The sequence below is a fragment of the Cherax quadricarinatus genome, chromosome 44 (assembly GCF_038502225.1).
Source record: "Cherax quadricarinatus isolate ZL_2023a chromosome 44, ASM3850222v1, whole genome shotgun sequence".
Lineage (NCBI taxonomy): Eukaryota > Metazoa > Arthropoda > Malacostraca > Decapoda > Parastacidae > Cherax > Cherax quadricarinatus.
The window spans coordinates 10,216,131-10,235,447 of record NC_091335.1 but is presented as its reverse complement, the minus strand read 5'-3'; the positions used below and the strand labels follow the sequence as shown (position 1 = coordinate 10,235,447).

Below are 19,317 nucleotides of genomic sequence, written 5' to 3'. Positions count from 1 at the left end.
ACAGTAGAACTATATACAAAAGATAAAGTCACTGGATGGCAAAACGTCTACAATAAAGATAACCAGATGTTGCACGTGTCTTATCTTTCATCTTGTCGGTATTTTATACCTTTCTTGCACAATTTGTCAGACACTGCAACATCGTGGAATCTTGGTTCAGAGGACATCTACAAGACCTTCTTCATGGCTACTACAACTAACCCATCCCTTTGGGTAGGACCTACTTCCACTGGGGAATCCCACCTACCAGTGACTATGCCATCATCTGCTACACGTCCCTATCCACTGACGCCTATATAAACGCCAGTCTCCTTGCCTTTGCTCCAAAATCTCAACCACCACAGTGCTCTCAACACCAACTCCAAGGGTGAGGGACTGATTACCTCATCTTTTGTATATAGCTCTACTGTCTTCTAATTATGTCCTAGAACCTGTATTGATAAAGCCACTGGATGGTGAAACATCTTCAATAAAGATAACCAGATGTTGCACATGTGTCTTAACTTTCATCACATTTTTGTAATGATTTTATTTTATTGTTTTATTTGGGTATTTCATTTTTTACTTTACTTTTTATACTGTTAGTACTGTATTTTATACTGTAAGGGTTAGGATAAACACTCTGTACAATACAAACAGTTGTTTATTTCCCAGAAATTTGGCATTCAAAACATGGTCGTAAGTCGAGTGGTCATATGTCGAGCAGGCCGTAAGTCGGATGGTAGGTGTACAAGTAGTGGTATGTGGTAAATAAATGATGCTTAAAAATGTAGAACAAATTATTCTGCAAACTATTCATTATTCACAAGTTTATAATGGATTTCTGGGAGCTCTCTCAGCTTTTGTGCAGCTTGCTCAGCTGTTAAGTCACGTTGGGCCTGTGCCAGCATCTCATAGCCCACCATAAACTTTTTAATTGTGGCTGAGCGTAGCAGAGGTGGGTAGTAACAACCATGGAACACCCAGTGTTTCTCGTCACTCTCCAGCTTAAGACCAGTAGGTGCCCCTGGGAAAAAAAAAAAAACAATTCGGTCATGAATACTATGGTACAGGAGGGCCCAGTTTTACAGCACTTCATTTTAAGGGATTTTGATAATGCAGCAGTTTTCAATTATGCCCATTCTTCATTTATTCAGACTTCCTACAATAAATATATTCACTACTCACTACAAGCTAAGAATGAAAATATTTAAAGTAATGTGTTACTGGAGTGTGAGCAGGGTAATGTTTTGTGAAGGGATTCGGGGAAACCAGTCAGCCAAACTTTAGTCCTGGAAGTGGGAAGTAAAATGCCTGCACTTAAAAGGAGGAGTTTGGGATATTGGCTGTTTGGAGTGACATCTAAACCATTGTACCTGAGTACCTCTGCAAAGACAGTGATTATGTGTGAATGATGGTAAAAGTGTTGAATGATGGTGAAAGTGTTTCTTTCTTGTTTTGGGTCACCCTGCCTTGGTGGGAGACAGCCGATGTGTTAAAAATACATATACAAGCATATATAATTTTTTCAACAAACTGGCCATATCCTACTGAGGCAGGGTGAATTTAAAAAAAATGAAAGTTTTTTTTTAAATTTATACAGGAGAATGGGTTAAGTTTTATATTTATTAATAATTAAAAACTACCTACTTCTGAGGTACAGCAGTTGTTTTTAATCTTAAAATACAGCACCAGTAAATATTGAATACAGTGGTACCCCGGATTTCGTCAATAATTCGTTCCAGAAGGCTGTTCGAGTGCCGCTACCGAACGAGTTTGTTCCCATAAGGACAAATGTAAGTTAGGTTAGTCCGGTACAGACCCCCAAAAATACACGTAAAAAAGAACTTACAAAAATACACTTACATAATTGTTCGAGTTGGGAGCTGTACGTAATCCGGGGTACCACTGTACTATATGAAAGAATACCAGTAACAACAGAACATTACAAAAACAAACAGTGGCAACACCCACCATGCCACCCCATGGAATATGGGAAGGAGCACTTGAAAAGGTTGTCATACTTTGTCGTCAGCCTCTTGATAATATCTGCAAGTGAATCTTTCTCAGCATTGGAAATTTCAGTCATGCGTATAACATGGCGCCGAGGAAGAATCATGGTTTCGTATGGCCACACTGCCCAGTATGGAACTACTACCACCCAGTGATCATTTGTCACAACTAATCTTTCCTGATAAATAAAAAAAAATTCCTATACATTCCATCAACAGAACAAAATGCTTCATCAGTTTTAATTACAGCAGACTCGACTCTTAAACTTGGTTGTCAAAACAGTGCTATACATATATTATCATGGGGAAATGCAAAACAACAGTCATACAGCATCTGCAGAATGGGAGGTAAACAGGTTTGATTCAAGGGGAAAGTAGCTAAAATTCCTTGATTTGAGAGCCTTACCCCAACTTCAAGGCATTCCACTCCTTGATTAAATGCACAGTACGGTATACTGTATTTAGTAAAAACTTTCCTTGTTAAATGTGATGAAATAAAAAAATTACTCCACTGATTATAAAATTAAAGAAAAAAAAATGTTAAATATCCTGGTTGTATGAATATTTAATAACTGTTCATTATGATAACTAGACTAATTTAAAATTTCTCCCTATTGTACTGTAATACACACACCACTGTATGACTCTTTCAGGTTTAACACTTTATATTATTACTTTCATTCACAAAGCTTCTCCTGAAAGAATACATATTGTCTATGAAATTCCCTAGACATTTTACAGCCAACAGATCATTTTCTTTTTTAAATTTAAACTACAACATTTTTATCTAGCATTTCAGTGAATTTAAATGTACTTACAAGGACCTCAATGGAAATAAGTCACTTTATCGTGATCTTTTTTTTGGGGGGGGTTATCCTAGGTAATGTACACATAAGTTACTCTGTATGAAAATTGTACTTACATAGACCTGTACCTAAATAAACTTACTTACGAAGACCTAAATTTACCTCATGTTCCCAACAGACACTTACACTGACTAGGTATGTAGGGGACATTTAATGGCTCTTGAAACTTCCATTTTCTTGGATCGAACCTGAACGCCTCCCATTCCCCAGGTGCTGTATGAATCTTACCAGTTCAGTACAGTGGACCCCCGCTTTACGATCAGCTCCCAATGCGACCAATTATGTAAGTGTATTTATGCAAGTGCATTTGTACGTGTATGTTTGGGGGTCTGAAATGGACTAATCTAATTCACAATATGGGAACAAATTCGTTCAGTACTGGCACCTAAACATACTTCTGGAATGAAATAATATCGTAAACCGGGAGTCCACTGTACTTCCTCATAAATATAACATTATAATAATAGTGCTTCCCTAGCCCTAACCTGAAAGGTTATTATATTCATGATTACTTTTACTTGTTCATAAAATAAGGGCTAAACTCATTGGGATTATACAAACTTCAACTGCTTTGCTATGGAAATTTTTAGATAAAAACTGGGACACAGTACAAAATGTAATCACATCAATAGCAGCAAAAAATGAAGACTAGCAAGAAAAAATAATTTAAACTATTATAGGCATCCCACTAGCATGCCTATATATATTGGCAGTAAGTTTATTCAGGTATAAACAAATACAGTTACATTGATTATCATACATAACAGCATATGTGTAGAGAACTTAGGATAACCCCAAAAAATCAGACAGTGACACAGATGCTACTAATGTGACATTTCGCTCTCCAGGAGCTTTGTCAAGCCGTTACAGCTTGACAAAGCTCCTTGAGAGTGAAACACTGTCATAATAAAATGTCACATTCGTTGCATCTGTGCCCCTTTACCTAATTATATTGGGGAAACAAAGGAAAGATACATATGAGAAAAAACTTCACCTTTTTTTCCAACTCCCGAGCAACATAATCCATTAGCATTGGTGTTCCATGGTCTAAAAAGTACTGTCTCTGGTTTGTGTCCTTCAGTTGAGCTTCATTTGGCATGAAGGAAGATGCCCAAATCTACAAAAGAAAAATTAAACAATAACCCTCGGCTATATGATCATTAAGTAAAGTAATTCATTAAAATCAAAATTTGGAAAAACACTGATTAAAAATTAAATATATTTAATGTATTTTAACAGCAATAATTTTTTTTTGTACATTTTAAATTGAACTTGGTTTGAAATGAAGGATTTTTCCAGGAAGATTCCTTGATGCCAGGAAGGGGCTCTTGATCCAAGGAATTGAACTTGTCCTTTCTCTCTACTTGGATCGAACCAGACACTTCATGACCCCTATGGGTTTAGTGTTTCCCCATTAATATAATAAGACAATGAAGGAAGATAATAATAAGGCACTGAAGGCAGAAAAGACAGGTGCAGAGTAAGCTTCTATTCTGATAATTCTGTCTGTAGAGCCTCATCAAGTCAATTTACACAGAAAAAACATTATCACAATATATGCCTGCTCTGTACTCATGTTCTTTGTTCATTAGTGTTAGCAGTACACAAATTCACTTTATTTCAATTGTATAACTAATCTTTACTAAAATAATAATACAGTGGACCCCCACCTTACGAACGCATCGCGTTACATTAAATCCGCCATACGAAGCATTTGAACGCAAAAATTTTGCCTCGCCTCACGATAAAAAACTCGCCTTACGTGATTCGTCCGGGACGCGTCTCACGTGTGGCCTCAGCGCCAGTGTTTACAAGCCAGCCAGTGCGGTCGCATCTACACATACATTCGGTACATTTCACATTATCCCAGTGTTTTTAGTGCTTGTAGCTGCAAAATGAGTCACCATGGACCCCAAGAAAACTTCTAGTGCCATCCTTGTGGTAAAAAGGGCGAGAATTAGTATGGAATTGAAAAAAGAGATTAAGGAAATGTGTGCAAAGTGGGTTGAACTGCAAACCTTTACAGATGAAAATCACCCTGACACAGCTACAGCAAGCCGTGTTGGCAGCCTGTACAGTGACAATGTTATGGCCCATTTTAGGAAAGTCTTAAAGGAACGGGAGGTACAGAGCTCTATGGACAGATTTATTGTGGTCCAGTGACTCTCAAGCTGTTCCTAGTGGCATTAAAAGAAGAAGGGAAGTAACCCCGGAAAAGGACGTGCTACCTCAAGTCCTAATGGAAGGGGATTCCCCTTCTAAACAATAACAACTTCCACACTCTCCCCTCCTCCCATCCCATTAATCATCACCAGATCTTCAATAAAGGTAAGTGTCATGTATTCTATTCTAAGTACAGTAATTGTGCATGTCTTCTTCAGTTTGTGTGTATTAAAATTAATATTTCATGTGGTAAAATTTTTTTTTTTTTTCATACTTTGGGTGTCTTGCACGGATTAATTTGATTTCCATTATTTCTTATGGGGAAAATTAATTTGCCTTACGATAATTTCAGCTTATGATGAGCTCTCAGGAACGGATTAATATCGTAAGGTGGGGGTCCACTGTATATTGCAATAATGTAAGACTGCATTACCTGACAATGAGGATGAGGATTAGAGCAACCCATAACAGCTCCCTTATTTTCAAAGATCTGGACCCATATGTATTTCTTGCCCAAGTCTTCTAACTCCATGATCCACCTGCAACAGGTCCAGAATGCTGTCACTTTTATACATGTATTTGATTTAGTATGCCTATCAATGGTAAATAACACAATTAATGGAATAATTAGTAAATTCTGTTAAACATTAAACCAGAAGTTATCAAACATTTCCAAGACCCAAAATTGGAAATCACATTTGCCTAGCTGCTCAAGTAGGCAGTGGTACCTAATTAGCACTAGCATATCACCTAGAATTACAGTTTATTAAAAACAACACTTGAAAAAAATTACAGTAGATCTCTCTCATATATTTTATCAGTCACTGCAAGGGACTGTTGAACATCCCTGCCAAGGTTGGACTTGTTGATGGTGTCCCTTACTGTTGATGCCCCTGATCACTGTGAAAGCAGTGGTGGCCACTTAGAATACACTCTCTAATACCTAATTCCAAGTAGCTACCACTGCTTCCATTACAATAAGAACATAAGAACATAAGAATGTAGGAACACTGCAGAAGGCCTACTGGCCCACACGAGGCAGGTCCTTATCAAAACGACATCTACCTAAAGCTACCCAAGAAATAACTCCCGTACCCCATGACACCAATCAAACCCAGCCCCTCCCACTCATAATGAAGAACATTACTAAATAACTAAATAAATTACTAGTAAGGTAGTAGGTTGGTAGACAGCAACCACCCAGGGAAGTACTACCGTCCTGCCAGATGACTGTGAAACAGAAACCTGTAACTGTTTTGCATGATGGTAGGATTGCTGGTGTCTTTTTCTGTCTCATAAACACGCTAGATAACAGGGATATCTTGCTACTCCTACTTACACTTTGGTCACACTTCACAGACACGCACATGCATATATATATATACATACATCTAGGTTTTTCTCCTTTTTCTAAATAGCTCTTGTTCTTCTTTATTTCTTCTATTGTCCATGGGGAAGTGGAAAAGAATCTTTCCTCCGTAAGCCATGCGTGCCGTATGAGGCGACTAAAATGCCGGGAGCAATGGGCTAGTAACCCCTTCTCCTGTAGACATTTACTAAAAAAGAGAAGAAAAACTTTATAAAACTGGGATGCTTGAATGTGCGTGGGTGTAGTGCGGATGACAAGAAACAGATGATTGCTGATGTTATGAATGAAAAGAAGTTGGATGTCCTGGCCCTAAGCGAAACAAAGCTGAAGGGGGTAGGGGAGTTTCGGTGGGGGGAAATAAATGGGATTAAATCTGGAGTATCTGAGAGAGTTAGAGCAAAGGAAAGGGTAGCAGTAATGTTGAAGGATCAGTTATGGAAGGAGAAAAGAGAATATGATTGTGTAAATTCAAGAATTATGTGGATTAAAGTAAAGGTTGGATGCGAAAAGTGGGTCGTAATAAGCGTGTATGCACCTGGAGAAGAGAGGAATGTAGAGGAGAGAGAGAGATTTTGGGAGATGTTAAGTGAATGTATAGGAGCCTTTGAACCAAGTGAGAGAGTAATTGTGGTAGGGGACCTGAATGCTAAAGTAGGAGAAACATTTAGAGAGGGTGCGGTAGGTAAGTTTGGGGTGCCAGGTGTAAATGATAATGGGAGCCCTTTGATTGAACTTTGTATAGAAAGGGGTTTAGTTATAGGTAATACATATTTTAAGAAAAAGAGGATAAATAAGTATACAAGATATGATGTAGGGCGAAATGACAGTAGTTTGTTGGATTATGTATTGGTAGATAAAAGACTGTTGAGTAGACTTCAGGATGTACATGTTTATAGAGGGGCCACAGATATATCAGATCACTTTCTAGTTGTAGCTACACTGAGAGTAAAAGGTAGATGGGATACAAGGAGAATAGAAGCATCAGGGAAGAGAGAGGTGAAGGTTTATAAACTAAAAGAGGAGGCAGTTAGGGTAAGATATAAACAGCTATCGGAGGATAGATGGGCTAATGAGAGCATAGGCAATGGGGTCGAAGAGGTATGGGGTAGGTTTAAAAATGTAGTGTTGGAGTGTTCAGCAGAAGTTTGTGGTTACAGGAAGGTGGATGCGGGAGGGAAGAGGAGCGATTGGTGGAATGATGATGTATAGAGAGTAGTAAGGGAGAAAAAGTTAGCATATGAGAAGTTTTTACAAAGTAGAAGTGATGCAAGGAGGGAAGAGTATATGGAGAAAAAGAGAGAGGTTAAGAGAGTGGTGATACTTGGGAGTTGACGTGTCGGCGGATGGATTTATGAAGGATGAGGTTAATCATATAATTGATGAGGGAAAAAAGGCGAGTGGTGCGTTGAGGTATATGTGGAGACAAAATACATTATCTATGGAGGCAAAGAAGGGAATGTATGAAAGTATAGTAGTACCAACACTCTTATATGGGTGTGAAGCTTGGGTTGTGAATGCAGCAGCGAGGAGGTGGTTGGAGGCAGTGGAGATGTCCTGTCTAAGGGCAATGTGTGGTGTAAATATTATGCAGAAAATTCGGAGTGTGGAAATTAAGAGAAGGTGTGGAGTTAATAAAAGTATTAGTCGGAGGGCTGAAGAGGGGTTGTTGAGGTGGTTTCGTCATTCAGAGAGAATGGATCAAAGTAGAATGACATGGAGAGCATTTAAACCTGTAGGGGAAGGAAGGCGGGGTAGGGGTCATCCTCGAAAAGGTTGGAAGGAAGGGGTAAGGGAGGTTTTGTGGGCAAGGGGCTTATACTTCCAGCAGGCGTGTGTGAGCATGTTCGATAGGAGTGAATGGAGACGAATGGTATTTGGGACTTGACGATCTGTTGGAGTGTGAGCAGGGTAATATTTAGTGAAGGGATTTAAGGAAACCGGTTATTTTTATATAGCCGGACTTGAGTCCTGGAAATGGGAAGTACAATGCCTGCACTCTAAAGGAGGGGTTTGGGATATTGACGGTTTGGAGGGATATGTTGTGTATCTTTATACATATATGCTTCTAAGCTGTTGTGTTCTGAGCACCTCTGCAAAAACAGTGATTATGTGTGAGTGAGGTGAAAGAGTTGAATGATGATGAAAGTATTTTCTTTTTTGGGGATTTTCTTTCTTTTTGCGTCACCCTGCCTCGGTGGGAGACGGCCAACTTGTTAAAAAAAAACAAGGAACAACACCTGCAATAGACCAGCGCCCACAAAATTATCAACACATGCCCTCTTGTCTGAGGCCTGGTGATCACTACCCCATACAACTGCCTCCTACTACTTTCAAGAAAAGTGCTCAGAAGAGGTGTGAGGAGTGTAAAGTACCAATGTGCATACACCCATGTTTCAAAGAATTCCACAAGCTGCAGTAGTTCTAGGAAAGTGTCCAGTGATTGTACATTTGTATACATGTATATATTATAGAACAATAGTAATATACAATTTTTTATATTGTTTGATTGTGTAAACAAGTTTTGAAAAAAATATAATGATACTAATGTTTCTGCTATTACTGTATTACATTCAATGAGTGTATATATGTACATTGCACCTTACTTTGGTCTCACAGGCCACATAAGTGAAAAAATAAATTAGTGAAAAAAAAACAAGAAACCTTTGCATGCAAGTAAACCAAAGTTTACCAGGTGAGCGGCATTCGCCACTGTTGCCATACGTGGCTCATTTTCTGCCAAATTTACTCCTCTATATCTTGGTAAGTACTGATCGCAAAAAAATTTGGGGGGCTTAAAACAATCAGAAAATTAATCTTAACATTTTCGTATGATAAATTTTTTTTTTTTTTAATACAGTATTTTTCGACACCAGCAGACACTTCAGGATTTGGGGTTGTGACAGTCAAAGGTTTAAGAACACAAGACATTAAAGAAAATGAAGTATACATGTACTGTATATAAGAGAGCTTGTGTGTAAAGAAAATATCTGATCTCTTACATAAAACAATATAAATGACGAGAAATCTCAATGAAACGATTGTAAACAACTTGCCAAATGGAGAATTGGAATCCATGGCAAGCCAGCCCCAAAACTAGCAGGCCAGTATAGGACTGGCTTGCTATGGGTTCTAATCCTGTTTGGTGAGATAAAATATTAGTGCTGTATATTATAAATCTAAGAGAGCCAAGGAACGAACAGCTAAGAGAATGAAATGTCTATCTTACAATTAATGAATCGAGAATCAAGCTGCCACCACCACTCCTTGCCTTGAATGATCGACACAGATTTACTGCTGAACATAAATATAGTAATAATAAACCTAAGAGCATATTAGTCATCAGTAACATATATTAACTTTGCTATATTTTTTTTTTTCAACAAGTCGGCCGTCTCCCACCAAGGCAGGGTGACCAAAAAAAGAAAGAAAATCCCCAAAAAGAAAATACTTTCATCATCATTCAACACTTTCACCACACTCACACATTATCACTGTTTTTGCAGAGGTGCTCAGAATATTTAATATTTAATATGCTATATTTATTCTAACATTATTCTAACAGGTTAACCAGACTTGAATCCTGAAGGTGGGATGTACAGTGCCTGCACTCTAAAGGAGGGGTTTGGGATATTTGCTGTTTAGAGTGACATCTAAGCTGTCTTATCTGCATGCCTCTGGCAAGACAGTGATAGTGTGAATGATGGTGAAAGTTCCTTTTTCGGGTCACCCTTCCTTGGTGGGAGACGGCCAGTGTGTTATAAAAAAAAAAATTACCAACCTGTCAATCACAGCTCTGACTTCCTTTTGGGTCATAAGTGGCAGAGTTATGTTTGTGTGAGGGTGGAAACACATCACTCGACATGTTCCTCTAGCCTGGCCTGCACAGAACAGTGGGTCGTCACTCACTGGCGGAGACGGTACCTCTTCCAATAATGCTGGAAAATCATTGGTGAAGACAAATGTTGACTCATAGTCCGGGTTGACCTGGAGACAGAGTTGCAAAGTTAGGAAAAAAATCTATGTACAATATTTCATGTACACTGTTTCCACTTATCTAAACAGCAGTGTATAGAAAAAATAAAATAAAAAAATGTAAAATGATTATCCTGTATGGGAAAAGTCAAAACACAATTCTTTAGTAAATATTTTACTTTGTGTGAGAGCTTTAACATGCACAGACTAAGCAAACTCTACAAGTACTCATCACCAGCCATTCACCTTGCATAGTGCAGCCATCAGGGCACATGGAAACCTAAAAAGCTTGGGTATACTTTCAACTTTGCCTTTTTTCTGCAGTGACTTTTTCTTTTGCTTGCTGCATGATCCCTAAATTGAAAACTAATAATAGTTGTTTTTCAAAATACAGTAGGACCCCTGTATCCACAGGGAATATGTTCCGAGGACCTGCCATGGATAATGAAACCATAGATAGTAGCAAATCCTATATACAACTCCTATACATAATTCTTATAAAGTTTAATTGATAAATTATGCAGTCACAGACTGGGCTGCGGGGGAAGCCACTGACCACGGAAACCCTCTCCAGGTACGTGTATATCCCAGGTAATAAGTGGAGAATTATCTCTTTTTCACTGATGGGCAGCACTTCACAGCTTCTCTTAGTCTTTGCAGCTTTTTACTTTTGTGCTTTAGGGCCATTATTATGCAAAATTAAGAGGTAATTTTGGGCAACAGTAAACCGTGGATAACTGAAACCAAGGATACCAAATCAGTGGATACGGGAGTTCTACTGCATCCTCGGTTCATTTTTTATGCTCAAATCTCTCTTGTTTTTAGACATTATGTCTCATGAATGTCAATATTTACCTAATTACAGTGTTATATAAAAAGATTCCAAATCTGCCACAAATTTATTATACAGCAAGAATTAAGTGATATTCATAATTTCTGAATTCACATGGACCTCTATTATGTAGCACAATGAGTGAAGCAATACACTAACTATAACAATAAAAACTATGAACAATTTTATATTTAAAGATTTAGATAGACAGGAAAATGAGGTACATGAAAAAGAACAGAAAAAAGAAAAGGTACCGAGTTTTTTCACAGTTATGAATAAATAAAGATAATTAATGAAATCAAAATTGCAAAAAGAAGTTACTGTATATGAATGAGAACAGGAAAAAATAGGTGACCTGGAATGAAGAAGTACAACAGTGAAGAAATATTCTGGGTTAAAGGATTGTGATTACAAATATTACACAATGTCGTGGATGACAAAACAGAAATCCACTAAGCAGAATAGGTATGCCGTCCCACCCATTCAAAGGGTGCCTTGATGCTCGTTATTATTCTTATAATTAGAGGGTAGCACTAAACCCTGAGGGGTCATTACAGCACTTGGGATATGGGAGGCAATAAGTTTCAATAAAAGTAGAGGATAGGTCAAGTACTTCGGATCAAATGCCCCTCACCAGCAACAAGGTATCCTCCTTGAGGGAGGGGGATGACTCTTGATGCTAGTGAAGTTGCATTTGATCAAAGGAATTGATGCTACCCTCCCCTTATTCAGATCAAACCTGATTACCTCACATTCCCCAGGCACTATTTTTTTTCACATACAGTGGACCCTCGCCTAACAAACGCATCGCATAATGTTAAATCTGCCTAGCGATACATTTTAACGCAAAAATTTTGCCTCGGCTAGTGCTAAAAAACTCGCTTAACGCGATTCGTTCGAGACACGTCCACGTGCGGCCTGAGCCCGCCTCACTTGTTCCGTGGGTGCCAATGTTTACAAGCCAGCCACCGCGGTCGCTTCCAAGCATACAATCGGAACATTTCATATTATCACAGCCTTTTTAGTTATTGCACCTGCAAAATAAGTCACCATGGGCCCCAACAAAGCTTCTAGTGCCAACCCTACAGCAAAAAGAGTGAGAATTACTATGGATATGAAGAAAGAGATCATTGCTAAGTATGAAAGTGGAGTGCGTGTCTCCGAGCTGGCCAGGTTGTACACAAAACCCCAATCAACCATCGCTACTATTGTGGCCAAGAAAACGGCAATCAAGGAAGCTGTTCTTGCCAAAGGTGCAACTTTGTTTTCGAAACATAGATCGCAAGTGATAGAAGATGTTGAGAGACTGTTATTGGTGTGGATAAACGAAAAACAGATAGCAGGAGATAGCATCTCTCAAGCGATCATATGTGAAAAGGCTAGGAAGTTGCATGACGATTTAATTAGAAAAATGCCTGCAACTAGTGATGTGAGTGAATTTAAGGCCAGCAAAGGTTGGTTTGAGAGATTTAAGAATCGTAGTGGCATACATAGTGTGATAAGGCATGGTGAGGCTGCCAGTTCGGACCACAAAGCAGCTGAAAAATATGTGCAGGAATTCAAGGAGTACATAGACAGTGAAGGACTGAAACCTGAACAAGTGTTTAATTGTGACGAAACAGGCCTGTTTTGGAAGAAAATGCCAAACAGGACGTACATTACTCAGGAGGAAAAGGCACTCCCAGGACATAAGCCTATGAAAGACAGGCTTACTCTGTTGATGTGTGCCAATGCTAGTGGTGATTGCAAAGTGAAGCCTTTATTGGTGTATCACTCTGAAACTCCCAGAGTGTTCAGAAAAAACAATGTCCTCAAGGCTAATTTGTGTGTGCTGTGGAGGGCAAACAGTAACGCATGAGTCACTAGGGACTTTTTCTATGACTGGTTACACCATGCATTTGCCCCCACTGTGAAATACCTAATTGAAAAGAAATTAGACCTTAAGTGCCTCCTGGTATTAGACAATGCTCCTGGTCATCCTTCAGACGTGGCAGAGCGACTTTCTGCGGAAATGAGCTTCATTAAGGTCAAGTTTTTGCCTCCCAATACCACTCCTCCCTGCAGCCCATGGACCAGCAGGTCATTTCCAACTTCAAGAAACTGTACACAAAAGCTATGTTTGAAAGGTGCTTTGTAGTGACCTCGCAAACTCAATTGACTCTAAGAGAGTTTTGGAGAGATCACTTTAGCATCCTCAATTGTGTAAACATTATTGGTAAGGCTTGGGAGGAAGTGACTAAGAGGACCTTGAACTCTGCTTGGAAGAAACTATGGCCAGAATGTGCAGACAAAAGGGATTTTGAAGGGTTTGAGGCTAACCCTGGGAATCCTACGCCAGTTGAGGAATCCATTGTGGCATTGGGGAAGTCCTTGGGGTTGGAGGTTAGTGGGGAGGATGTGGAAGAGCTGGTGGAGGAGGACAATGAAGAACTAACCACTGATGAGCTGCTAGATCATCTTCAACAGCAAGAGGCCACACCTGAGGAAACTGCTTTGGAGGAGAGGATAGAGAAATTGAGGAAGTTGCCTACTTCAAAGATTAAGGAAATGTGTGCAATGTGGCTTAAAGTGCAAACCTTTTTTGATGAAAATCACCCTCATACAGCTATTGCAAGCCGTGTTGGCAACCTGTACACTGACAATGTTGTGAAACACTTTAGGAATGTCATAAAGGAAAGCATATAAATCTATAGGGGAAGGAAGGAGGGGTAGGGGTCGTCCTCGAAAGGGTTGGAAAGAGGGGGTAAAGGAGGTTTTGTGGGCGAGGGGCTTGGACTTCCAGCAAGTGTGCATTAGCGTGTTAGATAGGAGTGAATGGAGACGAATGATACTTGGGACCTGACGATCTGTTGGAGTGTGAGCAGGGTAATATTTAGTGAAGGGATTCAGGGAAACCAGTTATTTTCATATAGTCGGACTTGAGTCCTGGAAATGGGAAGTACAATGCCTGCACTTTAAAGGAGGGGTTTGGGATATTGGCAGTTTGGAGGGATATGTTGTGTATCTTTATACGTATATGTTTCTAAACTGTTGTATTCTGAGCACCTCTGCAAAAACAGTGATAATGTGTGAGTGTGGTGAAAGTGTTGAATGATGATGAAAGTATTTTCTTTTTGGGGATTTTCTTTCTTTTTTGGGTCACCCTGCCTCGGTGGGAGACGGCCGACTTGTTGAAAAAAAAAATAAAAAAAATAAAGGAACGGGAGGTACAGGCCTCTATGGACAGATATGTTGTGCGACAGAGGTCCAGTGACTCTCAAGCTGATCCTAGTGGCATTAAAAGAAGAAGGGAAGTAACCCCGGAAAAGGACTTGCCACCTCAAGTCCTAATGGAAGGGGATTCCCCTTCTAAACACTAACACCATCAACACTCTCCCCTCCTCCCATCCCATCAATCATCACCAGATCTTCAATAAAGGTAACTGTCATGTAACTGTGCATGTCTTCTTCAGTTTGTGTGTATTAAAATTAATATTTCATGCAGTAAAAAATTTTTTGGGTTCATACTTTGGGGTGTCAGGAACGGATTAATTTGATTTCCATTATTTCTTATGGTGAAAATTAATTCGCCTAACGATAATTTCACCTAACACTGAGCTCTCAGGAACAGATTAATAGCGTTAGGCGAGGGTCCACTGTATATGAACTTTACAGGGTAAGAGCTGCTATCCTACCTTAGCTCATTGCAAAGCCCAGCCTTATCTAAGGTATTCTACTATCCCCTGAGAAGCAACCCACAACAGTTGACTAACACCCAGATACCTACTTAATGCTAGGTAACAAGGGCAGCAGGTGTAAGGACATGCTTCCACTGAATACCGGGGATCGAACAATGGACACTCAGTAAGTGAGTTGAGTGCGCTATCCCCCAGCCATAAATAAAACAAGGAATGGTAATAAGCACAGAGACTACAAATACATTTAAAATATAAATGTCCATCATTCTGAAAATGAGATAAATATACTATGTATGTAAAATAACAAAGGAAAATTTAGAGTTCAGCAACTGATGACAGTATACCACACATATCTGGTAGGTTATTTTTCCTGAAAATACAATCTCCAAAAAATGAAATCTCATCATTCAATAAAAACAAGGATTTTCAAAAATTCAAGATTTAACATACACAGTATCTACCTGAGTGAATAAGGATTCATTAAAAGTTAATAGTAAACTGCTTTTCTCTCAAGATTTTGAATTAAAAATTAGTAATTCTGCAAAATTAGTGGAAGCCACCATTGTAACTGAGACAAGACAACAGTCTATAATGACTAAAATACTGTATGTACTGTATACTGTAGCATACTGTACTGTACTAACTATAAATATTCAGGATGTAATAAAGTCTTTGAATTACTACATCCTGTATTGTTCTCAGTCATACCTGACCATTTGGTCTAGTAACTCTAGGACAAAGAGGGTTTGTAGGATCGTGAATTGGAATATCCACTTCAGCTGGTCTTTCCACTTGACCGGCCCATGGTCTCTTCATGCGATGTGGAGACACGAGTACCCAGTCACCTCGAAGAGGGTTAAACCTCACATGCTGATGCTCTGTATAAATGATGAAATTGTCAGTGATTATGCAACAAACTGCTCTTACTGATATCACTTTAGGTTGGTGCAATGGTTACAAAATTATTAAAGTCAATCTCGCTCACGTGGAAAACTGAGGCAAGCACCAAGCAGTTTTGGGAAGATGACAGTTCACTATTAATATAACAACACTTCTGTTAATTCAGAGGGAAAATGTCAAAGGGATTTGACTTTACTGAGGGTAGTTTAGAGGTCTCTAAGAAAAAGAATACACACCAAGATCATATAGCATCAACAGTAAAATCACAAAGTGTTGTGGTCCTACTAAAACTATTTTATTCACGGCAAAGAGCTAAACCAGAAAGGACCATGCAGTGCCTAGGAAGGAGTGGCAATCAGGCATGCAATAAGGAAGGAAAGGGTAGCTGTAATTCATTTGATTAAGAACCCTTCGCCTGCATCAAGACAAACCCCCATGATAGGTGCTACACAAGACAAAAAAAAAAATCAAATTGCATATCCTTTACAAGGCAGTAACTCGTCACACCCCCAAAATACCTTTTAATCGAGCTACAATATGGTGCTCTACAAACAATGTAATCTCATGCATAATTTCTCTACTTGAAGCACATGAAAAGGTAAACAGTTCTGCCCCTTCCTCTCCCTCCAACTATCACCTAACAACCACTTCTCTCCTTAAATAATCATACTAATGACCTAGTAGTATATATTTCTGACAGCACCTAGTATTTCACGTGGGCTTTATTCTTTCTCCATTACATGTATACTGTACAGTTGTAATGTGTTGGTTATTGCTTTGGTGACTACTATATGTGATGATAGAACAGAGTTTATTTAGGTACAAGTACATACAAGTACAATTATCATATATAATAACATGTGTAAATTACTTAGGGTAACCCTCAAAAAAAGTCAAAGTGTAGGGTAACCCCCCCAAAAAATCAAAGTGACTTTATTTCCAGTAATAGGATAAGTACATCAAAAAAAAATTCAAGAGCCTCTTTTGAAAATATATAACAACAAAGTCTTACCAGTTGCTTCAAAACTCATTGATGGTGTTTGGTCTCGTTACGAACTCAGTGCAACTTGTTGTTACGACACAATATGATCAGCCATATGTTATGCTTCACATTATCAGCCAAGTGGTACTTGCCTCACTGTCAAACAAAGATATCATTACCATCTTATCTGTTAACATATCGAGAGATGTATAATGTACTGTTACGCTTAACTGAATTATTTTTTACATCAAATCTGCCTTGCTCTAGTCCAATAATAATAATAATAATATACTATATTATTTCCAGGATATAAAATTATCGTTTTATTTTATAACTTCATTAAACCTTATCATTAAACTTTCATGAATGCAAATGGTAAGTACAGTAGGGCCCCCGTATCTACAGGTCAGGTATCCATGGTTTCAATTATCCGCGGTGTCTTATGGCCCAAAAATAACCCTTAATTTTGCTTAATAATGACCTCAAAAAGCAAAAGTAGTGATGGTGAAAGTTCTTCAAAGCCTAAGAGTAGCTGTGAAGTGCTTCTCATCAGTAAAAAAGTGATAATTGTCCACTTATTGTTCATAATTTATGAATTAAACTTTACAATAGGTATGCATAGGACTTATATATATTATTATTATAATAAAAAAGAAGCGCTAAGCCATGGACTTATATATAGGATTTGCTACTAGCTATGGTTTCAGTATCCGTGGCAGGTCTTTGGAACACATCCCCCGTGGATACGGTGGTTCTACTGTAATTCCATTAGCAATTATCTTTATTCGCTTTGACCTATTCCAATCTATTATGAATTATTTCCTATAACCCTTATTTGCATTTATTTTCTTTTAATATTATTATTAAATAATCATAACTAATTGCTAAACCCACAAGGGCCATACAGCTAGCAGAAAAGGAGCTAACATAAGTTCTCCCGACTAGTGATATTTTATTACACTGTTATTCAGAGGGATATGTTAATTCCTCGGGTGTTATGTAGCACCTGGAAAATGAGACATTCAGATTCGATTTAAGGAAGGAAATTTCAATTCATTTATGGGGAAGCACTAAACCTTTAGGGGTAAGTAAAATTATTTAGTTAAGGTATATATGTACAATTATCATACCTTGTAATGTATGTAAATTACCTCGAGTGTACCCTGGGTAACTTAAAAACAGTATCCCGTGGCCTTAAAAACAGTATCCCGTGGTTTGGTTGGTAGCACACTCAGCCCACACACTGAGGTCCGTGGTTCGATCCCCGGTACAGGTGGAAACATTAGGACGTGTTAGTCATCTGGAGTGGCTGCATCCTGGGGGACAAAATTAACCTAATTTGAGGGTGTCCCATAGATTGCTTGGCAATGCACTCACCTCACACACGCAGTCTCCACGGTTCGATACCCAGTATGGGTAGAAACATTGGGCATGTTTCCTTACACCTCCTGCCCCTGTTCACCTAGCCTGAAGCAGGTACCTGGGTCTTAATCAACTGGTGTGGGTGGCATCCTGGGGAAGGGATAATAGTATACCTTAGGGCTGGGCTTTGAAATTCGCCTGTGAAATTAATGAGCAAAAAAAAAATGGCAGGCTTTGCCTCGATCCTAGAAGGGGAGGTTAATTCCACGTCCTTGGATCAAGAGCCCCTAACCCGCATAAAGACGCCGGTCTTCCCATGAGGGAAGATCAATACAAAAATTTAAAGTTGTACAAGAAACCTCAACATTTGTTTCCTACTTAGTGCAGCCAAGAAACATGATGGTGTGTTATTGTTGGGTTCAAGGGTTCCAATATACTTTATTTTATTGTTATGGTGGCTTTATACAACAGTTTTAGTTAGTTTTAGCTAGTTTTAGTTAATTGCAGTTAGTTTTAGTTATAGTTAGTTTTAGAGAATTATAGTTAGTTTTATAGTTTTAGTTATAGTTAGTTTTAGTTATAGTTTTAGTTAATTAAAGTTAGTTTTAGTTATAGTTTTAGTTAATTAAAGTTAGTTTTAGTTAATTATAATTAGTTTTAATTATGGTTAGTTTTAGTTAATCATTGTTATAGTTAATTATAGTTAGTTTTGGTTAATTATAGTTACTTTTAGTTTAATTAGTTCATTTAGTTAATTCGGGTACAGGTACACAAAAATAGTTACATAAATTATCATCCATACCAGCACATGTGTAGATACCCAGGATAATAAAAAAAAAGACAAAGTGACCTATTTCCATTTGGGTAACTGATACAGAATGGGTAACACTTGGGTGTATGTGCCCCTCGGTCTGGTGGCTAGAGCTCACCTGGGTGTTAGTGGACTGGTGTGGGTCGCATCCTGGGACAAAACTGACCTAATTTACCCGAAATGCTCTACATAGCAAGCTGCTTTCTATATAATAGTATGTCATTGATGTCAGCTAGGACTGTATACCTTGTACATTTAAAAATAAAGATATTATTATTATTAAGTACAGTTATCATACTTAGCATGTGTAAATTACGTAGGATAACCCCCCCCCCCCACAAAAAAAGGTCCTGGAGTTTACCTGGAGTTCACCTGGAGAGAGTTCCGGGGGT

At 38.6% G+C, this 19,317-nt stretch overlaps 1 protein-coding gene across 6 annotated transcripts; it reads right to left on the bottom strand.

Moving 5' to 3' along the window:
• Positions 1-625: 625 nt before the first annotated feature.
• On the bottom strand, positions 626-18,547 carry Galt (Galactose-1-phosphate uridylyltransferase). Of its 6 annotated transcripts, none has more exons than XM_053789329.2 (9): positions 18,493-18,547; positions 18,130-18,264; positions 16,783-16,908; positions 15,579-15,748; positions 10,168-10,373; positions 5,454-5,559; positions 3,852-3,974; positions 1,954-2,170; positions 626-1,006 (listed from the first exon to the last, which is right to left on the bottom strand). In XM_053789329.2, the coding sequence occupies exons 3-9, from the start codon at positions 16,799-16,801 to the stop codon at positions 792-794; spliced, it is 1,056 nt and encodes a 351-aa protein (XP_053645304.1). In that variant the 5' UTR covers positions 16,802-16,908; positions 18,130-18,264; positions 18,493-18,547; the 3' UTR covers positions 626-791. The 6 variants fall into 6 exon arrangements, with proteins under 6 accessions (XP_053645304.1, XP_053645305.1, XP_053645308.1 ...); XM_053789330.2 differs by lacking the exon at positions 18,493-18,547 and adding an exon at positions 18,474-18,492; XM_053789333.2 differs by lacking the exon at positions 18,130-18,264 and having other exon boundaries at positions 18,493-18,539.
• Between the last annotated feature and the right edge of the window lie 770 nt (positions 18,548-19,317).

What these genes read in the sequence shown, in the direction of transcription:
- Galt (XM_053789329.2), bottom strand. An exon ending in GTCAGAGCTGTGATTGACAG is followed by an intron (nt 5,560 to 10,167) that starts GTTGGTAATTTT and finishes GACCTGTTGCAG; the next exon opens with GTGGATCATGGAGTTAGAAG. An exon ending in ATCCTCATCCTCATTGTCAG is followed by an intron (nt 3,975 to 5,453) that starts GTAATGCAGTCT and finishes TTTCTTTTGTAG; the next exon opens with ATTTGGGCATCTTCCTTCAT.